The 23,882-nt window shown below is 37.9% G+C and overlaps 1 protein-coding gene and 1 long non-coding RNA gene across 2 annotated transcripts; one reads left to right on the top strand and one right to left on the bottom strand.

Annotated features, from left to right (window-relative positions):
- Window positions 1-2,930: 2,930 nt before the first annotated feature.
- On the bottom strand, window positions 2,931-4,375 carry LOC131249685 (uncharacterized). Its single transcript, XM_058250461.1, has 3 exons — window positions 4,162-4,375; window positions 3,984-4,064; window positions 2,931-3,893 (listed from the first exon to the last, which is right to left on the bottom strand). The coding sequence occupies exons 2-3, from the start codon at window positions 4,050-4,052 to the stop codon at window positions 2,931-2,933; spliced, it is 1,032 nt and encodes a 343-aa protein (XP_058106444.1). The 5' UTR covers window positions 4,053-4,064; window positions 4,162-4,375.
- Window positions 4,376-15,344: 10,969 nt separating this feature from the next.
- LOC131248995 (uncharacterized) lies at window positions 15,345-20,711 on the top strand. Its single transcript, XR_009172579.1, has 2 exons — window positions 15,345-15,556; window positions 17,859-20,711. It is a non-coding gene; the product is annotated as an uncharacterized LOC131248995 (long non-coding RNA).
- Window positions 20,712-23,882: the final 3,171 nt, after the last annotated feature.

Here is a 23,882-nt window from a genome sequence, read left to right as displayed (position 1 = left end):
GTGACGTATATTCAAAACATCAGAAAGATGCTGTGATAGATTGAATATTAAAATAATATTTACATGGGCAATCAATTGAATAGTTCCAAATACAAATAAGTTTATATCCTGTCATTTAAGGGGATAGATAGGATGATACTGCTTGTGATAGATTGGCCCAAATCTTCATTAGGGAATGATTACAGTAATTTAAGCTTATGGTAATAATTACACTTTTCTAGAAAAAATCAAAAAAATCTCAAAAGTCTTCATTGGGGAATGATCACATGAATTTGAAATCATGATAATAAAAATCCTTTCAAGTTGTGTAGGCTCATCATTGATGTTTAAGCATGCTTATTTTCCTTGGATTTCCTTACTTAGAACTTGTAATCTTACAAAGCTCACTTGCATCCAGTCAACTATTAGTGAAAAAAAAAGCATCAAATTCAGCCAACTTAATAACTAATGAATAGCCAACTACTGTTGAAGAGAAACACTAAGTAAATCTCCAATTGAAGATGAGCCCCAGCCAACAACTATTGGCCAAAACAGAACTACTGAACATACACACTCAAGAGAGAAAGAAAAGCAGAGAATGCATTGGCTCCTTACCCCTAGCTCGAACATCAGCCTCTAAAACTTATGTATATTGTGAAAAGGCGTATCAAACAATTCCTTAAATCTGAAAATACTAATCAGAGCTTTTTTGAATGAGAAAGGTAAAAATCAAAATTCAAACAGAAGTGCAGAATCCTTACATTTTCTCGAATACTTTTGTTGTTTGAAGATCACTTTTCTATTGTGAAGGTAAAATCTTAGGTTGTATTTTGTAATGGTATGAACCAAGTAACAAATCTCAGTTTGTATAAGCCTCATCCCAACTAATTGGGCTGGCAACATGAATCCTGTTCCACCATTCCACTCTATCAAGGACCATATCAGTTTTTTTTAAAAAAATAAAAAAAATCTAAAACAAAATAATGCCCAAGGCAGAAATGTGAAATTCATCAATTTCTATGAATATCTGGCAAGGATCATATTATCGAGGATACCTCTGAGGAGAGCATCATTTGTACAGGTCCTAATAAAGGTCTTGATAGGCTAGTTCCAAGGGGTTACTCAGAGAACTAATATAGCCTATAGCCTGAGACCTAATCCCCTGCACTCTTGTCATGTGTCTATGGGATTGAATGACAACCCCTCGTCCCATCTCAAAAGTGAATAAAAGCATCCAACTAAGAGTAAATGGATACAAGGATCATACAATTCCACTTAGGTGCAATGGAAGAATGAGCACAATGATCATATAGGTTTCAATTTTAATATTCCCCACATAATACTCACCCAGTTTCCCCTGCTGCAGTTTGGCATGAACCCATAGTTTCCAAACATGGCCTAGAGAAAACACAAACATCTTTGACCATCCTTTAAAAATCACCCCATTGAAGTAAAAAAGAGTAGGAAGTGCCCTACAGTGGTTGCATCATTGTGCATAAAATCCATACAATGTGTAATATCGAAACATTGAACTTGATCTAGAGCAATTGCCAAGCATCGAGTTCCACATGCATTGTACTTGATCGACGAGCATATCGAGACAAACTGAAAATATTGTGGGACAGTATCAAGTTCATGTCATCATTCACTAAAATTATAGAGTATGCTATACATCGAAACTTGCACTTCTAGTGAATATGCAGAAAATTTTCAAGTATATGCATTTCAGTGCGAGTTCTTTCTCTAATCACGATAGACTTGAGAGGAATTCGGATCAACCCTCCCAAGGCTATCGTGATTAGAGAAGGAACTCGCACTAAATGCACATACTTGAATATTTTTAGCACTCCAAGATTACTATAAACCTCTGAATAAAACATTCTTACAAAAAATTTCTCCCTTGCACTGCATAAATATCACCTCCTGACTACAGACAAGCAATCATATGTCATTGACTTCCTCCAATCAGAGGTGAATTTTTGCATGTCTATTCCCTCCAAGGTGAGACCGCTACACAAAATGTCAATGAATTTCATCACGAATATGCCACAGTCATAACCATTGTCTTGCTTTGGTGCGGATTCATCGAATCTGACAGTCCACTTCTTCCCTTCAAGTGCAGTACTGTTTCTAGTGGCATGGAAGAGAATGGGGAGTGCATCGGTCATATTCTTCATCTTATGCTTGAACTTCGGCGTTAGATATGTGTATAAGCTATCCACAATAACGATTTCTCTTTCTCTAGGATAGATGATAAGCAAAAACCAATGTGAATTGTCATGATTTATTAGCGCATAAACCTGTCCATGATTCACAAATTAATATATTTGTCAAAACATGATAGAACATATAACAGTAAGAGATGATATTTTGTGACGAGTGCATTAGCCATTCATAACACCAAATCGCTCTGGCGTATGGTTTAGCTTGCTGCTTGGCAATTGCGTAGGCTGTGGTCAGCTGGCCTATTAGCGACGACCGTTCTGACGCTGAATTGGAGGCCCGGTATGCGATCAAAACCGGCAAACACCCCTCGAGGCTTTGCTGTTACAAACATGATCAAAGTTCAATACATGTAATAAAATAAAATTTTCAAACAGATTAAGGATTGTCGTAATAAACATTTACCGTAAAATACGTAGAACAGAACTTGCAATCCTGAGGATATGCTATTGAGAGGGCATTATGCCTTTTCTCAAGGAAGTTGATGTATGTGTCAATAGCCTAATTAATAAGATAGTACGATTTCGTCATAGATTCATATAACAATTAATTACATGGTAATTGATGCATATAGAGAATAAATTAGTAATGCTTACCTCGCTATCAACCCAGGCATCCTTCATACATATCGTTCTGAACTATTTCCCCTCTGACATATCCTTGTTTGCTTCATACCAGTCCTCTGCCTCTTTCACCTCCTGTGCGGATAGTATTCTAAAAGGATCCATCTATACAGGAAATGATATCGGAGAAGTAGCAAAAGCTGTTACTTGCTTGGGTTCACGAACCACCCCAGGGGTTGTATCGAATACAGACAGGGACAAGTATGGAGAAACCTTGTAATATGATGGCTTCAGTATCCTTTTGGTTCTCCATTTATAAATGGGAGGGGAAGTGGATGCATGTTTAAGTTCTTTATCTTCAATATCATTAACTTCCACTTTATTCCTTGACTCCTCACCCTCCGCCTCCATCACAAAATGTCTCCTCTGTTTAGGACTACCTTTCTTCTCCTTATTAAACTCATCCCTCTCATTCGCTAACTTTTCCTTGTTCGCCCCAGGGGTTGTATCGAATGCAGACAAGGACAAATATAGAGAAATCTTGTAATATGATGTCTTCGGTATCCTTTTGGCTCTCCTTTCATAAACGGCATGAGAAGTGGATTCATTCCATACATTACCTTTGACATTACTATACGATTGTACATCAAGATCCACATGTCCAAGTTCTTTATCTTCAATATCATTTACTTCCACTCTCTTCCTCAACTCCTCACCCTCCTCCTCCATCACATTACGTCCCCTCTGTGTACGATTACCTTCCTTCTCCTTATTAAACTCCTCCATCTCATTCGCTAACTTTTCTTTGTCCTTAAAGAACCATTCCTTGTCCACAAAGAACAATTCCTTCTCCCTCCTCAGTAACGTTTCGCTGTCATCAAACAGTGCTTCTTTCCTTCTCATCTCTGCCCTCTCTTTTTTCAATTTGTCCCTCTCATTTTTCAATTCCTCTCTCTCCTTCTTGAACTCTTCCCTCTCAATCATAAATTCCTCCATAAGAACAACATTCGGTATACCACCCCTCGGTCCCTCTCCCTCCACGCCTTTCTCATCGCTAACATCTGACTCGTCACCCTCCTCGTGATCAATCTCATTACCCTCCTCATCATCTTCCTGGGTCTCAGTAAGCTACAAAAATATATAGATGGATATGTAAGAGTAAGGATAACTTTACAATGGCAGACATGAAATTATAGTTCATTTTCCATAACATCTCACCTGAAAACTGTCATGCACAGAGTGAACGACATCCGTTTCCCATTCTTGTAGCGTTGGTTCTAATTTCATTACTACTGTTGTCTACAAAAGAACAAAGAGTAATGTTAAATAAAAAAGCATATACATTAAGTTAAGCAAAGTAAATGATGGGGATATATATATATATATATAAACTTACAGTTTTACTCTCGAAAATAGCATGTATTCTGTTATACCTCCAACCCTTCCAGCCTCGATATTGAATGAAGCGTAGAATTTGATGCGAAACGTACGAAACAACACAGTCTTGTAGGGCCGGTAATATCTCTACTGCCCATACCTGTTAGAATGAAATTGCACCAGGTTAAAAATCCATAATTGACTATAGAGGGAAAACATTTATAAAGTAAAAGGTGTTCTTACTTATAGAGGAAGGACACAATCACATACAGTGTACCGAGGGAAACTTGATGCAGCAACAGCAGATTCGATTCCTTGCAACATTGTATAGTATCCCAAACTACCCCAAGGATACCTATAGAAATCATCTAGAGAGTCAACTAAGTAAATATAATCCATGTTGCACATGGTTTTCGGTTCAGTTCTCCTAAGAAAGTGCTCCACAACTAGAAGTAGAGCAACCTTCACGACATCCTCATGCTCATTGGTGTCAACTAATCTCTCAAACACCTCCATTAGTTGCTTCTTTAATACTGGATATTCTTTGAAGTATTTGTCTCTTAATGAACTCGTACTGCAATGATTCTTCAGTACAGTTAGATCTCCAATCTTAAGACCGGTAATGAGGGCAAAGTCCTTCTCGGTAAAGTGCAATCGCCTCCCCTTGATCTCAAATACTAGATCACCTTTGTATCTTATAAAATGAAGGTGAAATAGAGCCCCTAAAAATCTAAAGGATGTAACATGCAATAGAAACGAGAAAGGAGATTGCCTAAACAAATTTAGACGACTATCATGCTTAACCACTCCACCCTTCACCTTGTCAAACCACCATGTGAGTGTACACCTACATCGGGATTATGGCAGAATATTCATCGCCTGCAAAGATGAATTTAAAAACATATCAAACATAAAATTCACAAGATAAACGTTGTGGACAAAATCAGACTACGTTGAAAAGAATGTAGCATTTCATTAATTTGAACAAGCTTCATATGAAATGGAGATAGAACTGGAATGGGAAATACCAAAAATTGTGCAAGCCAAACTACCAACGTAAGCAAGACAGACTATAATTTGATCGGGATAAACATGAAACTAAGCAGGGCAAACTGCATATTGAGCAGGGCAAGCTATATATTCAATGGGGCAAACTATAAAAAATTCAATGCATAATCTCCTGATCGATGTGTATTCCTGATTAATCTCATTTTTCAATTATTCAACCATATCATTTTACCAAGTTCAACGTTAGCCAGATTAGTGAACACATATATGTTTCGATGCAACAAGAAGATGTTATTTGTAATTGGTTTTGTTGGTTGGTTAATTGGTCACAATTTCTTCATGAAATGGGTTGGATTCGTATTAGATCGAATAAGTACATGTAATCAACTTGGGTAAACATGAAATTGAGCGAGGCATACTAGAAATTCAGCGGGGCAAACTAGAAACTCAGCGGGGTAAACATGAAATTGCGCAGGGGAAATTAGAAAATCAGTGGGGCAAATATGAAATTCAGCGGACCAAACTATGAAATCAGCGGGGCAAACTAAAAAATCAGCGGGGCAAACATGAGATTGAGCGGGGCAAACATGAAAATCAGAGGGGCGAACATGAAATTGAGCAGGGCAAACTACAAAATTAGCGGGGCAAACACAGAAATGAGCGGGGCAAACTGGAAAATCAGCAGGTCAAACATGAAATTGAGCAGGGGAAACTTGAAATCAGCGGGGCAAACTATAAAATCAGCAGGGCAAACATGAAATTGAGCGAGGGAAACATGAAATCAGCGGGGCAAACTAGAAAATCATTATGCCCATTGTTTCCCGTGGTATGATTCACTTGATATTTTGATATGCTTCAATTTGGGGCTCAACCGCTAAAATTAGATGTACGACGTGGATATACTACATACATTCAATGTGGGCCCATCTAAGTGTGGGTTATAGGTTTAGGTTATAAGTGTAGATTATAGGTTTAGGTTTAGGTTATAAGTGTCGATTATAGGTATAAGTTTAAGTTAAGTTATGGGTTAAGGTTTAGGGAACTGAGAATAGGTTAAGGTTTAGGTTTAGGAAATCGGGTTCGGGACCGGGTTTAGGTTTGGGTTTTCAAGTTTAGGTTTAGGTTAAGGAGTTGAGATTAGAATTAGGTGTAGGTCTAGGTTTAGAGATTTGAGATTACATTTAGGCTACAGGTTTAGGTTTAGGTTATAAGTGTCGGTTATAGGTTTAGGTTTAAGTTAGGTTATGGGTTAAGGTTTAGGGAACTGATAATAGGTTAAGGTTTAGGTTTAGGAAATCGGGTTCGGGACCGAGTTTAGGTTTGGGTTTTCAAGTTTAGGTTTAGGTTAAGGAGTTGAGATTAGGATTAGGTGTAGGTTTAGGTTTAGGGATTTGAGAATACATTTAGGTTACAGGTTTAGGTTTAGGTTATAAGTGTCGGTTATAGGTTTAGGTTTAAGTTAGGTTATAGGTTAAGGTTTAGGGAATTGAGAATAGGTTAAGGTTTAGGTTTAGGAAATCGGGTTCGGGACCGGGTTTAGGTTTAGGTTTTCAAGTTTAGGTTAAGGAGTTGAGATTAGGATTAGGTGTAGGTTTAGGTTTAGGTTTAGGGATTTGAGAATACATTTAGGTTATAGGTTTAGGTTTAGGTTATAAGTGTCGGTTATAGGTATAGGTTTAAGTTAGGTTATGGGTTAAGGTTTAACGAACTGAGAATAGGTTAAGGTTTAGGTTTAGGAAATCGGGTTCGGGACCAGGTTTAGGTTTGAGTTTTCAAGTTTAGGTTTAGGTTAAGGAGTTGAGATTATGATTAGGTGTAGGTTTAGGTTTAGGGATTTGAGAATACATTTAGGTTACAGGTTTAGGTTTAGGTTATAAGTGTCAGTTATACGTTTAGGTTTAAGTTAGGTTATAGGTTAAAGTTTAGGGAACTGATAATAGGTTAAGGTTTAGGTTTAGGAAATCAGGTTCGAGACCGGGTTTAAGTTTGGATTTTCAAGTTTAGGTTTAGGTTAAGGAGTTGAGATTAGGATTAAGTGTAGGTTTAGGTTTAAGGATTTGAGAATACATTTAAGTTTTAGGTTATAAGTGTAGGTTATAGGTTTAGGTTTAAGTTAGGTTATAGGTTAAAGTTTAGGGAATTGAGAATAGGTTAAGGTTTAGGTTTAGGGATTTGAGAATACATTTAGGTTTTAGGTTACAAGTGTACAATATAGGTTTAGGTTTAAGTTAGATTATATGTTAAGGTTTAGGGAATAGAGAATAAGTTAAGGTTTAGGTTTAGGGATTTGAGAATACATTTAGGTTTTAGTTTAGGTTTAGGTTTAGGTTTTGAGCGGGGCAAACATTGAGTGGGGGCAAACTAGAGAATTAGCCGGGCAAACATGAAATTGAGCGGGGGAAACATGAAATTAAGTGGCGCAAACTAGAAATTGAGCGGGGCATGCATGAAATTGAGCAGGGCAAACTAGGAAATGAGCAGGGCAAGCATGAAATTGAGCGGGGTAAACATGAAATTTAGCGGGGCAAACATGAAATTGAGCGGGAGAAATATAAAATTGAGCGGGGCAAACATGGAAATGAGCAGGGCAAGCATGAAATTGAGCGGGGCAAACATGAAATTGAGTGGAACAAACTGGAAAATCAACGGGGCAAACATGAAATTGAGCAGGGGAAACATGAAATCAGCGAGGCAAACATGAAATTGAGCAGGAAAACATGAAATCAACGAGGCAAACTAGAAAATCATTATGCCCACTGTTTCTTGTGGTATGATTCACTTGATATTTTGATATGCTTCAATTTAGGGCTCAACCCCTTAAATTAGATGGAAAAATGGATGGACGGCGTGGATATACTACAGAAAACGGATTGACTACTCCCCGTGCCACCAGCCAATGGCTGGTGTTCGGTGCTCTGTGGGCCCCATCATGATGTATGTGTTTCATCCATGTCGTCCATCTATTTTTATAGATTATTTTATCATATTATACAAAAATTGAGGTATATCCTGATCTCAATTGGACCACATTACAGGAAATAGTGTTTAATGAATATCGACCATTAAAAACTTTTTGGGGGCCATAAAAGTATTGGGTCAAGATGATCTTTGTTTTTAGCCTTCTTCTGGGTCTTTATCACCTAAAAAACAGATTGGATTTCAGACAAACAGTACAGTGGGCCTCAGGAGGATTTAAATGATGGATATCCAATCACTGTTGTTTTCCTCTAGCTGGCCACCAGCCAAATTTCCATTTAATTTAGGGCTCAACCCCTTAAATTAGATGGAAATTGAGCGGACAAAATGGATGAACGAAATGGATGAAACACATACACCATGGTGGGGCCCACAGAGCACCGACCACCAGCCACGTACACCATGGTGGGACCCACAGAGCAACGACCACCAGTCACGTACACCATGGTGGGGCCAAAGAGCACTGACCACTAGCCATGTACACCATGGTGGGGCCAAAGAGCACCGACCACCAGCCACTTATACCATAGTGGGGCCCACAGAGTATCGACCACCAACCATGTAGATCATGGTGGGGCCCACAAAGCACCGGAGGAGTAGCCAATCCGTTTCCTATACCCATACATTCAATGTGGGCCCAACTGAGTTTAAAATATACCTGTGCTGCGTGCTTTCTTCGCTGGACCTACCATTTTCAGAAGACAAATGTTGATAAGGGGGGCCTACAAAAAGGGTTTTTTTTTTTGTCTTTCTAACCGGGCAAAGAAAAGGGGTGAAACGACAGTGAAGTAGCAGTGGAAAGGGAAAGGAAAAGGAAACAGTTGAAAGGGAAAAGAAAAACAACAGTGAAAAGGAGGGGTATTTTCATCCTGAAATTCGTAATCCGCACATGCAGGTCTAAGTTGCAAAAGAAGGTTTTTCTTCTTTCATAAAAACAACTGGCTAAAAGGTGGGGTCCATAGTCCTAAATTTCTCTTGATGTGGGTGCGACCCTGACTAAAGGACCCACTTCGATGTATGTATTATATATCCACGCTGTCCATATGTTTTGTAACTATATTGTGGAGCATGGCCCCAAACATGACACAAATAAAAATTCCAGGTGGGCCCCACCACTTACAGGGAAGCGGATTGGCTGGTGTACCACACACAAGCTATATAGCTGATGTAGATACGTGTCGTGCGAAGACAAGCGCCGACACTCCTCCAGCTCCGAGTTGTACGAACGGTTCAAAGGAGATCAAAGTTACATGGCCCCACAATGATGTATTTATTATATCCACACTGTTCATCCATTTTTTGAGATCATTTTAAAGAACTACCTAAAAAATAATCATGTCCATAGCTCAAATGGACCACACCAAAAATAACAGCAGGGATAATGATTTTCACTGTTAAAAAATTAGTAGGGCCCGCCATAACATTTATTTTCCATCCAATCTATTCATAAGGTCAAATATACCTGGATGAGGAGGAAAAAAAATAGTATTGATTTGAAACTTCTGTGACCCCTAAAAGAGTTTCAATGGTAGAAATTCAATCCCCCCACCACTTTTTGTAGTATGGTCCACTTGATCTTTAGATTTGGCTTATTCTTCAGCTCAAGCCTTAATATGAGCTCGCAAAATAGATGAACGGTTTGGATATAACACATACCTCATGATTTGACCCACATAGCTTGCTAAGGTACACCAGCCAATCCACTTCCCACTTGCAGGAAGTTCTCGTGGCCGGAGTTGCATTACACCGTAATTTACTTTAGTTTTAATGTTTTATCCATGTTTTCTATCCATCTTACTACTTATTTTAACAATATGACTCCAAGATTGAAGCATATTTAAAACTAAGTGGACCACACTAAAAGAAGCAATGTAAATTGAACACCAACCATTGATATCTTCTCATGAGCCACAAAAGATGTGGATCAAACTGATATTCGTGTTTTCCTTCATCCATGTTTGTGTGTTGGCTGACAAATAAATGTCATTATCCCTGCTAGTTCCTATGGTGTGGTCCACTTGAATATGGGTATACTTGAATTTTGGACTCAACTCATAAAATGAGCTGAAAAAATTGGATGTATGGTGTTGATAAGCCAAATATATTCAAGGTAGGCCCAACGGAGTTTATTGTACAGACTTACTCAGTCCACTATTCGCTTGGGTGGTTGGAAGTTATGTGGGCCCACAGAATTAGTTGTGATAAATCCACCCCCATCCATTTATGGAGATCACAATATTAAAGGAGTCCAAAAAATTAATGCAAATTCAATGCCTTATGCCATACTACACGACTCCCTGTTAGAAACTTTGTGGGGTCATATAAGTTCTGTATCACGATGATATTGTGCCCACTCTTTATAGGATTAGGTGGCATATAAACATCATGGTCTGCTCACGAGAGGTTTTTAGCCGTGGATGTTTCCATTTTCACTGTTTCATGTGGTGTGGTCCACCTAAGTAATTTTTTAAAGTACGTCCTATTGTTGTCTTGCAAAAGTGATGGACACAGACATCTCTATGAGCCCCACATATCTCCAGACCACAAAAACTTCATGTGGCGGGGTCACAGACAAGTGTACTAGTTATGGAGGGGATTTCCTGTTGACATATGGATTTTAGAAAATTATTTAAACAAAATAATTTTTAAATTGAGAGTAAGAGAAAACTTATCGGTTTATAGAAGTCGAGACGTGACATGAGTCACTCCGTTTGAAATCGAATTTGCTCCCCTTGAACAGCGTCCCAAGTGCAACAAGTTTCCAGAGTAATCGACCTCCTGGATACAATGACTATGAACCGGTCCCAGTGGTGCACTCACTGTACATGAGCTCAAACCACTTGTAGTCTTAACTCGAACTAGAAAAAACTTAAACCATATTTTTAATATAAAGCAAACTTTTTCTTACTAATTTAAAACGGATGAGAAAAAATCTATTTATAGACTTTGTGAAGACACCCTTTAAGGGTATAGAGGCACCTTTTGAAAAAGGGTTGTGACTATTAGGTTAAAACTCAATTGGTGTGACCCTTAAGCTTAAAAAGACACAAATTTTTAAAAACAAAATGCGAAAGGATGCAACCTTTCGGACTGATGTGGACACATCCGTAGGGCACGTGCGCACCTATGGCCACGACCCGTCCCAATAGATATTTTGAAATAATAATTATTTTGAAATAATTTAAAATACAACATTTCCTACTAGAGCCAATGATGATACCTATGCAGGTCCACTGTATGTTTACTAGAAATCTACTTTGTTTATACATTTCGTCGGCCCATATTAGCTAAAAAAATGAGGCCGATAAAACTCAAGTGAGATGTGTTGTCAAATGTCTTCAATATATACATGTAACAGGGGTTCGATCGATCGATTATTGATTAATCGAGATTACCCCAAATTATATAGATTGGTCTTTAGATAGTTTTGAGCTGTCTCAATCGATCAAACTTTTAAATCAATAGATCAAAAAAATTTAAAAATACTTGAAAACTCTCTGGATACTTTTGAGTATGTTCGAGCGATCGAACATGTGGGACTTAAATTGATCGAGGACTACTCAATCAATGTCGATCGATCGATGCTTAAATCAGCGGTGCACGCAGTTTTACGTAATTCTGCAATTTGTTTTCTATTTTGATTGTAACACTATATATATAGTTGTAATCAAGATCAAGGTATTCTAAAGACATCATTAGGGAGTTCTAGAGAGAAATTTAGGGTTCTTGAGATGTTTTTTTTCAAGGGATTCTCATATGTTTAAGTGCATTCATATCTCGTGATTTGTTTATCATAGTAGATTTGGTTGTCACCTTGTGTTGTAGTTTTTTCACGCAAGGATTTTTAATGTAAAAGTCATGTGTTCTTTATGGTGCTTGTTTACGTTTATTTCATTTATGTTTGATTCGAATTCAGGGTTTGCTTTCATAATTTCTCAACAAGTGGTATTAGAGCTAATGTTAGGTTTTGAGTTTGAATTTGAAGCATGTTAATGAAAGATTCAAACGTGAAGTGTGAAATAGAAGAGTTTACTAAAAGAAATAATTTTCAACCATGGAATGTGAAGATGAGGGGTTTTCTAGGTCAGGTGGATTGAGATGCATCTAATGGACCTCATTGTAACAAGGACCAACCGTCACTGCAGATTACGGAGCAGATTAGTTGCGGCGTAGTGGCCTCACCCAAGATAGTGCATCACTTACTGTGGGGGCCACAACGATGTATGTTTTTTAAAAATAAAAAATAAAAATTTATCCCTGCCATTTTACATATCCTTTTATTGTATGAGCCCAAAAAAGAATAAGAATGAAACAGTAGTGATTGAGTGCCCTATCATTAAAAACTTCCTAGGGCCCATCGTCATGTTTATGTAATTTTTAGTATCCATCCAAACTAAGAGCACATGGCCCGTTAATGGTCAATCTCCATTCTTTCTTGTAGTATTGTCCAACTGAGAATTGCATCTATTTTAGCATGGTACATCTGAGAATTCTATCTATTTTATTTTTGGATAGTGCTCTTAAATAATTTGGAAAAAGAGATATACAGGGAGGCGGATTTCCTGACAAAGCCTTTGGCAGGAAGCTCTTGCCTAAGAATGCTAGTTTGGGCCCACCATGATGTTTGCGAGAAATCTACTTCATTCATCCATTTTGCAAACTCATTTTAGGATATGAGATAAATAATTAAGTGGATTCAAAAATCAAGTGGGTCACATCGATGGGGAAAATAGGGGAAAGAAATTCCTACCGTTGAAACCTTCTTTGGCTCCACCTTGATGTTTATATGTCATCCAAACCATTAATAACGTCATTAACATTAGGATGAAGTGAAAATACCCAAAAAAAAAAAAAAATTAGCATGATACAAAACTTTATAGCCACAAAAATGTTTCAACGGTTCTCACTAAATCCCTGTTGTTTCCTCTAGTGTGGCCCACTTGAATTTTGGATCCACTTGGATTTTGGTTGTATGTCCTAAAATAATCTCACAAAACGGATGAACGGCGGTGGGCCCCACCCAACATCTCGTGCAGGAACTTCCTTGGAAAGGCTTAGTATATGACATGAAGTTCCCAAGGTGGAAACCTTAGTGAGGCCCACCATAATGTGTCCTATCCATCCGTTTTGTGAGCTCATTTTAAGACTTAAGACAAAAAATGAGCATGATATAAGACTCAAGTGGGCTGCACTAAAGGAAAAGTGATTAGTGAAATTACTACAGTTAAAACCTCCCTCCAGCGTAGACATATGTTTACATGCCATCTATGTTACTATCATGATTACTATATATTGAGATGAACTTAAAACATGGGGTGATTCTTTATAAACATTACAGTGGGCCCACCAAGGTTTTCAGTGCCTAAACTTCCTTCTAAATGCTTTTGCAGGAAATCTGCGTCCCACTATAATGTATGTGTTATGTGGAAAACTGTCCATCAATTTGTCAAACCGTTTTAGGGCTTGAGTCAAAAAATGTAGTGGATTCATAGTTCAAATGAACCATATTAAAGAAAGCAGCAGGGATATTGATTTCCACCGTACCATGATGTTTATTTGCAATCTAACCTATTAAACAGCTACGACGAAATAAAAACATAAATATCATCCTGATACAAATTTCATGTGAAGAAGTTTTCAGTGATAAATGTTAAATCTCCATTGATTCTTGTGGTGTACCTGAGGTTGGGATATGTCTACTGTTTTTTTTTTTTTGGGATCAAGCCGTAAAACGATCCTATCAAATGGAGGGAGAATTTGGATCATGGTGGGTGACGGAACTTGTGACGTTAACCGCACATCCCGCAATCCCCTTCGGGTACATTGGAAGCGGATTGCTAGTGTAACTCAAACCATATCTGCTGTATTTACTTCAGTAAGTTCTGTGGGTCTTATCATGAGATATGTGTTATATCCAAGCTGTCCATACATTTGGCGAGCTTGTCTTAAGGCTTGAGACGAAAAATAAGATAGATCAAACTATCAAGTGGACCACACTGCAAAAAGCAGCGGAGATTGAACGTTTACCATTGAAATCCTTTTTGGGGTCACAGAAGTTTTGGATCAATATGAAATTTGCTTTTCCTCTTAATTCATGTCGTTGTGACCTCATGAACAGATTGGATGAAAAATAAACATTATGATCTTTGGATGTGATTTATTTTTTTGGATAATGCTCTAAAATGATTTCTAAAGATAAATAAACGGCTTGGATATAATAAATACATCACTGTGGGGCCATGTAACTTTGATCTCCTTTGAACCGTTCGTACAACTCGAGCTCGAGGAGCGCCAGTGCTTGTGTAGCACAAAAATCTCAGTGTGAAATCCAGTGTGAAATCCACTCCTACAGCAGCTGTATAGCTGGTGTGAGGTACAATCAGCTTAGCCGGTGTAGCACAAAATTCTCAGTGTGAAATCCACTCCTTCCATCCGTCTCATCTCATGTTAGAATGTGACCCCCAAAACGAGACAGACTGGACACTCAGGTGGGCCACACCACTAGGACTAATAACAATACGGATTAAATACTTCGGATCTCAAAAACGTTTCAATGGTAAGCGTTCAACCCCACTGTTTCGTGTGGTGTTGCCACATCAGTTTTAACGGGGGGCGATTAAATACTGACAAGGTCAGTAGCCAAATCCCTTCTGAAGTGACGTCACCAAGCTCTGTGGACCTTACGATTATGCGTGTGTTATATCCATACCGTCCAACCATTTGTAGAGATGGTTTTATGGCATGAGAAAAAAAATGAGATAGATCTAAATTACAAATGGACCCACCACAGAAAATCGTGGGATCAGTCACACCCACCGTTGAAACATTTATAAGGCTTACCATGATTTATTTTTTAGATCTAACCTATTCATAAGTTAACGTAGAGATAGATAAAGTGAAACAAAAATATAAGCTTGATCGGAACCTTCTGTGGTCCCTAAGAAGTTTTAAACGGTTGATGTCACTGTCCTCACTGTTTTCTACGATGGGGTCCACTTGAACTTTAGATCTAACTCATTATTTTTTCATAACATAAAACTATCTCTCCAAATGGATGGACGGCATGGATACAACACATTCATCATGGTGGGGTCCACAAAGCTTAGTGACGTCACTTCAGTAGCGATTTGGATACTGACAAGAGCGATTTGGATACTGACCTTGTCAGTATCTAATCCGCGCCCTAAATCTACCACATTTTTAGATTAGCCGGAGAAACTGATGAACGGAGTGGATGTCACACGGATATCGCGGTAGGCCTCACAGAGTTTCGTGCTAGACGTAATTCGCGCTCGTGGACATGATATACATACGTCTATATATATATATATATAGCATACAGTGATGCGGATTTAGGTCACTGCGTTGTACCATCGTCGTCAAAGAGGAAAGAGTCTTTGCTTTTCAGATCTGATTCTTCCCCTTAAAGGGTATTTATTATTTTCCTCCTCATTTCGTTTCTTTTTTGCTTTGATCTGATTCTTGTCCTTACAAAATGATTTTTATTTTTATTTTTGGTGAAGAATCAGTCCTGTGTTATGTTGAAGTTTGAATCTAATTCGTCAGTTTATGTAGATAATCTAATTCGTCACTTTATGAAAGATTCGTGTAGATATGTGACAATTATCATTGGTCTAGATTATTTTATTTTATTTTATTTTTAACTTTAAAAATAGTCCCATACAGAGGCTGTACGTGATCTTTTTTACATATATCATTTCCAGTGAGGATGGATCATCCACTGTTGAAACATTCGTCTGGCCATGGAAGTTTTGGATCAGGCTAATATTTTTGTGTTTTCAGTTCATCACAGTAGGAATGATGTTATGAACGGTATGGATGACATATAAACATCACATGGAGCCAAGGAAGTTTTGAATGGTAGGCATTACTCTACCCACTTTTTCCTTTTGTGCGGACCACTTGAAGTTTCCCATCTGCCTCATTTTTGGGCCCATATGTTAACATGATCTGGCAAAACGAATGGACGGTATGGATTTCTCACGAACATGAAGGTGAGCCCCACCTAGCTTCCTGTCGCTGGGAGTTCTGTGACAGGCTGTCGAAGGCAATCTGCATCCGAGGATCACCCACTATGAAAATCAAGCTGGTGCACTCGTGGACTAGGACACGACTTAGAAATTAATGGACACAGATAGGATATTTTGCACAAGTCACTTGTTAGGGAGATAGTATGATTCAGTTTATGGGTGTGGCCCACCAAATGGGCGGATCAGCCTCATTTTTTAATAAGATTATCACCATGAAGATGCAACTAGGTGGGCCCTGTGGCTGTCCATTGAATCCAGCAGTCACTTCTCACCTGATGATTGGAACAGGTTGATTTTGTGCCAGGTGATCTTTGTGATTGGGCCCACCATTTTCATGGTATCGATGGCCGACAAAGTGGCATATTTGGGGGAATAATTCTATGGTACCACAAGTTGTGGTACCTTGCATGTAGATGATCTGTTCTTGATATAAGTTTATAACAGGTGACCATTATGGTGTGGCCCACCTTATTGTGTAGAGTGGTGTCTTGAGCAAGGTATTCAAAATCGGTTATGGCTACGCATTACGGGTCGAAATGGCTGTAACGGCCATTACGGAAAAAATAGGCCGTAAAGGCCCCGTAACGGCCCCGCAACGGCCTTGTAACAGTTTTTTCAAAAAATAAGGCCATGATGGCCATTATGGCCCATATCATAACAGTAACGGTGGTGGCCGTTACGGCCACCGTTACCATGTTGGAACACCTTGGTCTTGAGTAGTGTTCACACATGTGTGTCTCTACATGTGTGTGGGAGTGAGTGCATGTCTCTTATATATCCTTTATTTTCCCCACTTTTACAAGAGAACAAATGAGATGTTGTAGAGAGAGGAGTAGAGAAGGCAAAGAACCTAAATGCCAGCTAGAGAGTTCCTCATAGGAAGTGAGAGATCTTGTTTTCTCTTCTTGAATGAAAGAGGGGGTTTCTTGTATGCATGTTAAGGCAATCCTCAAGCAAGTGTTTTTGTTCTTTTTTGGTAGCCTTGGATACTTCCAAGGTAGTCAGGTTTACAATGGTAAGACAACCAGGGGACGAACCCTGGATCACTCTCACACCACACACGTTTCTACCAGCTCAACTAACAAGCTTAAGGCGATCCTCAAGCAAGTGTTGGTTTGAGAAGAAAGCTTGTAATCCCATTCTTGCATAATAGAGTTCATTGGTGGCTTCGTGGGTTTTCCCTCTTTGATTGAGAGGATTTTCTTCTCTTGCTCTTTTATCTTTATTTCATCTCCTAAGCGTCATTGTTGTGGAGGTGTAGATTGGCTTATATATTTTTGTTGGTACTCCTTGTTTATGTGGAAATTCCAGTGATTCACATAGAAGGTAGAGTTCCCTCTCTACTATAATTCTATACATTCATTCATGCATGTTGGTGGTCAGTACCATCTGGTTCAAACTGCATCTGATCCACGTTATGTCTGTAGTCAAACATTTCTATGTTCATATGGGCTGAGTGGGATTGTTGTATACTAGACGACCCCTTTATCACAAATTGTAGCTCCATTTCAATCACTTTCCTTTATATATATATATAAAAGGATGAATTGGATTTTCTACTCTTAACATTTATTTTCAATGTTAAAAATCATTTAGTCTAGAGTTTTGCTGATTTTTGAAGAGTTTGTAAATTGATTTCACCAGATTTTTCTGCTCACGTGTTTTTATGTATGCAATGCAGGTGAATGGAAATGCTGGAGTTGTATGTTTTTAGATGAGATGGCGGTTGGGAACTCTCACCAACTGCAGTAACTCCAATGTATTGATGGATGCTTTTGCAAAAGAAGGGATCGTCAAGGAAGCGTATAAAATTATCACAGATGATGTTTTAATAAACACCTACAATATATTTAGGGATTGATACGGCTATCAATGCAAATAGACAATCCACAAGATGTTCTGATTCTATAGTGGCTAAGAGTCTTGCTACTCATTTGTTACTTAATGGTATCCACTCATTGGTGAGCACAGCCATTACTGGGACCATTAATGGGACGTGAGCTCTCACAGATTGAGGTTCGCATCAGTGGTAACTGTACCACCTTAAGCTTAGAGTACTTCTGGGAAGACGTGTTCAAGGGATCCAATCCGTTCATAGATGCTTCACCTCATAAAACATCCAGAGCTGAAAAATCAGCCTTATCCAAAACTCACATGGGCCACATTAGGTAGCATATTGATGGGGAATCTCCACCATTGAATAACATGGGGGACCCACCATGTTGTGTATATATAATCAAGGACATTCAGACCCTTCAAACTGTCCATATAAAGGGTCAGGCCAAGATTTGAGCTGTTTTAGAAATTCTAGGCTGAGTGCCCCCCTCCCAGCTTGTTTTGTCTTTTGCAGCCAACCTTAGTTTTGGATTGGGCTGAGTTTTAGATGCTATGGGTTTTTGGAGGTGATGAATCTGATAGGTGGGTTGGATAGTGTGAATACATCACATTCACATATAGGTTGGATAGTGTGAATACATCAAGAGCCCCACATCTGCCTAGTACCACCATTGTGATTTTTATGTATGTTGATCAACGTCTTAGTAAATTAAGCCTGTTTTAGAAGACATGCATTTCTCACACATGGGGCAAAATGGCTACTGGGTCGACCTATAAGTTCTCCTGATAATGGCCGAGAAATGTTTAGACGGGTGCATGCACTTCCTGTTTTATTTAACTGGCTCGCATGATATGAACAAGAATGTCTAGATATATTGCCATGTTGAGCCATTCCAAGATGGGTGTTATTCACTTTGTTGCACTTGAGATTGGGCCCCACTAGCCACAATGGAATCAAAGAATTCTATTGCACCATTCATTTTCCCTTGTTTGTATCAATTTATTAATATAACCATACATGATTAACCATCACTGGTATTAATTTGTCCTTCTCTGTTCACCCACCCTTCTTTGCAAAGAGCATCCATCGGTGTGTTGAAGGTTATTGCAATTGGTGAGATTTCCTAGATCCATCATCTCACTGAATATTGAGAATCAAAATGAAATATCTATGTGCTGTTATTCATGCTCGAAGCCGTAGGTACAAAGTTGAGATGAAAATTCATATGTGGGCCACATGCAGATCATAAACATTCTCTATTGTGGGTTTGTCGTACCCATGTGAGCTGCTACACATTCTATACATTTTAAGCATAGGGTCTCTTAGAAGGTATATATATTTCCATTTTCATAGCTTGGGGCTGTTTGGTTTTCCAATTTCCTATGTAATGCAAAGTAAATGAGCCATCATTATCATTTCCAATTGTTTTTTACAGCTCATAAAAAGGAGATACGTAAAGGAAATTGTAATCATTACATTTTCACATTATAAAATTACCATTTTTACAGTGATTTATGGGTGAAACAAACAACGTAGCAAAATCATCATTGCAGTCAAATGTAAGTGATGTCACCACACAATTACAAGAAATCATTACCCATTTACAGCCATTCACCATTTAATTGGAAAACCAAATAGGCCCTTGATGCTTTTCCTTTTTGCAATGGAGCCTCACAGTTGTCGTTATTGACGATGATCCTGTAACTGTTTTTTTTGCTTGATTTTCAGATACATGTTATTAATTGTGCAAAAAGGGTCATATTCTAGGAGCACAATCTGTCCAGTTTCTTCTGTGAATTGTGGAGGTTTTCTTTTGTATTTGGCAAAATTTGTGGCATTTTCTATCTTCGATCTAATTGTTTCTTCCATGTGAGAACAAAGGGAAATGTATTGGGCCAACACTTATCGAATGCGTTTGGATACTGGGAATCCCTATGGAAATGGAATTCTTTGGCACAAGAAATAAGGTGATCATGGAATCCACTTTCTATTCTCTGACCGTTGTCTAATGAATTTGAGGATTCTACTTTCTGGTTGCTATCCAAACGGGCACCTCATTTTTGTCATCCTATTCCAACAGTGTTCATGGAATCCAAATGGAAACCACGTATCCAGACATACCCTTAGGTGAAAGGTGTCGGGTGAATCTTTGTAAGGGGAATGTTGCCCCTGCCTTGACGTTTCCATTGTTTTTGCAACAGAATATTCCATTGCTTCGAACAGTCTGTATTGCAATTATCAATTCAAAGTTCTTTACATATATATGCCCTTTGACCAGTTCTCACTTTGTGGATATGAAAGGTCAGTTTTTCAGGGAGATAAAATCCTTCAACAAATGCAGATGACAGTTTGCATCAAAAGGTCACAAAATCCATATGGAATTACCATTTATTTCTTGCCTTGAAGATGTTTCTTATTGTGATTTGTAAGTGAATGGAGCATGTTTCTTACCTTGATTTCATTACATACCACATGGCATCTATGTAAAGAAAATTTTACTGGTTTTGTGGGTCCGACGACTATGAGCTTGATCCAAGGTCACACTGACCTTAGCCATCCATTTGAGCATGGCCCAAAAGTAACCCTGTCTTAGCCGTTCATTAGGGGACTATGAGGTGTGGATTGCAAGGTTAAAATTATTATTATTTTTCCATTAGCTAGTATATCTTATTAAGGATTTCTCATGTACTTCTATTCTATTCTAGCATGAAAAGGCAGATTGGGTCACCTGTGGATTCAATCATTGAGTGGGCCCTGTAGATTTTGCCTGTGGTCCTTTCTATATCAGTCTATTTTTTACATTGTAATGAAACATGCAATAAATCAATGACACTAACAAAAACCTTGTAAATTTGGCATTTTCAAGAAAATGGGCTCATTAAGGGTGTGTTTGGTTGCACGAAATATCATGAAGTGTCTCCATTTGCCAATCTAATTTGCAATTTTAATTATATTTCATGAAATATGGTGGAACCAAACAGACAGAAAACATTGGGGGTTTTATTGAGAAAAACATCTTAGTGGCAATCAGACTCGTAAAAATGACCAAAATGTCCTTTATCTATTTTTCTAAATATATTATAGTGTAGTCTAGCATTTTTGGGTGCCAACGTAATGTGGGGTGAGATTTTCCTGTGTCGAAGCATTATCACGAAAATAAAGAATATTGAGGTTTTCAAAAAAGCCATTTATGCCCTTTTTAAAATTTGAAAATGTTGAAAATATAAAATTCTCATTTTAATTTTTGGAGGTTTATATCATGCTCAACCAGCCCATGATGCTCCATATGCAGAGACTCATGCTTTATAACATGTCATGTATTAACTCAAATTGAATCCAGTAAATTGTGGAATCCACCTTCCCAGAATCAGCTTGGTCGATCAATTCAAACTTCTGACTCTTGGACAATTGTTGGAACTTGACCATTGGATGTTTTTAATTTTGAGCCGTCCAACAGAAGTCTGCTAATTAGTTAGTCAGATAATCAATTAAGTGTGAATTTTGGTTCATAATACATCTATGCTTTGAACCTTAATTGGAATAGGTTAATTTAACTTTCTCATATGCAATTTTCTTAGTGCATGTGTATTATCTACAACCCTTGTCAGAGGAAGTAATGTCCTCCGATCTTTTATTAATGAAGATGTAACTCATAAATCTCTAAATGGAATCAAAATCTCTTATCTTTGATGGCCAATGTTCTTGCTTGCAGTGGTATGCACTTACAATATCTTTCTCATACAGTGGTCTCTGCTGTTAGCTGTCTGTAGATTGGTGTGGGTTCGTGGCTACAAGCAAACTAGGAGGAAGCGCATGTGGCCTTAGGCACATTGATGTTTTACTCTGTTATGGTCCATGGCTTTACCGGTGGACCGAACCATTTAGGTTAGTAAAGTGGGTCTATTTTATGCGTCAACTGGTGGGCCAAATCATTTGAGCAGCAGAGTGGGCATAGTAACTCCACTTAAGATCTATATGGTTATCTCTGAACTTTAATTCGAATTCTAAATTTGAAATAATAGTCCAACAATCAAAGCTTGAATCTGAATTTAAATTTTAATTGTGTGGAATGCAAAAGGAGATAACAATCTTTTGCTTGATTGCAAAGAAGGGTGGTCTATCTTCAAATTTGCACTCGGTCAAATCGTTCGGGTAAGTAGAGTGGGCCTAGCAACTTCACTTAAGATGTATTATTATCTTCAAATTTCAATTTAAATTCTGAATTTGAAATAATAGTTCAACAATCATCTTTGAATTTTAGTTCGAAATAATAGTCCAACAATTAAGGGAGTAGTTGGCCTTTATTGTAGGGAGAGTGGATTAACCTTGAGTGTAAATTTTAAATTTCAAAATATCACAAATTTTTATGTAATTCTCAGCCATTAATGGAAAAAATAGAATTTTTTCCCAAAAATATTTTGCTTGATTGCAAGGAGGGGCGATCCATCCTCAAATTTAGATGATTTATTTTAATCATCCACATACAATCATATTATAATCTTCCCTTGGTCACATGATGTGGATGATCGAACTATTAATCTATACTATCATAAAGTCACCACATTTGATAAGCATCCATGGAGTCACCTCTTTTCATAAGCATCCATGAAAAACTAATGTTGATTGGAGTTTGCTAACTTCATAGGCATTGGCCTACTTTTTATGTTCATTCAAAATGGACTTTTCAATAGACTAACTGTTCATATTTATTATTGGACCTTTGGTTAAAACCATCCATTTATATACATTGATCAAATGGCCAAGTCTCTCCAGTAAATGTGAATTTCCATCTTGGCTCTTAGAAAATCGGGATAATCCAGGTCCAAAAGGGCCAGGTGTTGGTATTCAATTTGGACATGCGGCCACATGTATAGTGAATGACTTGATTATAATTATTCATGTGCATGTATCTATCGGGTGTGCAAAAGTTATAACTTGAATCGAACCGAATACCTTGTGACCCTAGGTGTCGAAATAGCCAGATTATTAATCTTTTGCTTGACTACAAGGAGGGGCGATCCATCCTCAAATTTAGACTAGTTATCTTAAATACAATCATATTATAATATGCCCTTGGGCGCATGATGTGGATGATTGAATTATTAATTTGTACCATCCATAAAGTCACCACTTTTCATAAGCATCCATGAAAAACTAATGTTGATTGGAGTTTGCCAACTTCATGGGCATTGGCCTACTTTTCATGTTAATTCTAAATGGACTTTCAATAGACTAACTATTCATATTTATTATGGGACCTTTGGTTAAAACCATCCATTTATATACATTGATCAAATGGCTAAGTCCCTATGGTAAATGTGAATTTCCATCTTGGCTCTAGAAAATGGGGATAATCCATGTCCAAAAGGATCAGGTGCTGGTATTCAATTTGGACATGTGGCCACATGTATAGTGAATGACCTAATTTTAATTATGCATGTGCAAGTATGTATGTGTTAGGTGTACGTGTGCCAAAGATATAACTCGAATCGAACTGAGTACCTTATGACCCTAGGTGTTGAAATAGTCAGTTTATTAATCTTTTGCTTGACTTCAAGGAGGGGCGATCCATCTTCAAATTTAGACTAGTTATCTTAAGTACAGTCATATTATAATCTGCCCTTAGGCATATGTTGTGGATGATTGAATTATTAATATGTACTATCCGTAAAGTCACCACTTTTAATAAGCATCCCATGGAGTCACCACTTTTCACAAGCATCCATGAAAAACTTGAAAAACTAATGTTGATTGGAATTTGCAAACTTTATGGGCATTGGCCTACTTTTTATGTTCATTCAAAATGGACTTTCAATAGACTAACTATTAATATTTATTATGGGACCTTTGGTTAAAACTATCCATTTA

This window comes from Magnolia sinica, chromosome 6 (assembly GCF_029962835.1).
Source record: "Magnolia sinica isolate HGM2019 chromosome 6, MsV1, whole genome shotgun sequence".
NCBI lineage: Eukaryota > Viridiplantae > Streptophyta > Magnoliopsida > Magnoliales > Magnoliaceae > Magnolia > Magnolia sinica.
The sequence above is the reverse complement of the archived record's forward strand: the minus strand, read 5'-3'. Positions and strand labels throughout refer to the sequence as shown.

Bases quoted from the DNA above. Each gene is read 5' to 3' on its own strand.
- LOC131249685 (XM_058250461.1), bottom strand. From the start codon at position 4,052: ATGAAATTAGAACCAACGCTACAAGAATGGGAAACGGATGTCGTTCAC. The intron at 3,894-3,983 runs GTGAGATGTTAT...ATATTTTTGTAG, and splicing joins CTGTGCATGACAGTTTTCAG to CTTACTGAGACCCAGGAAGA.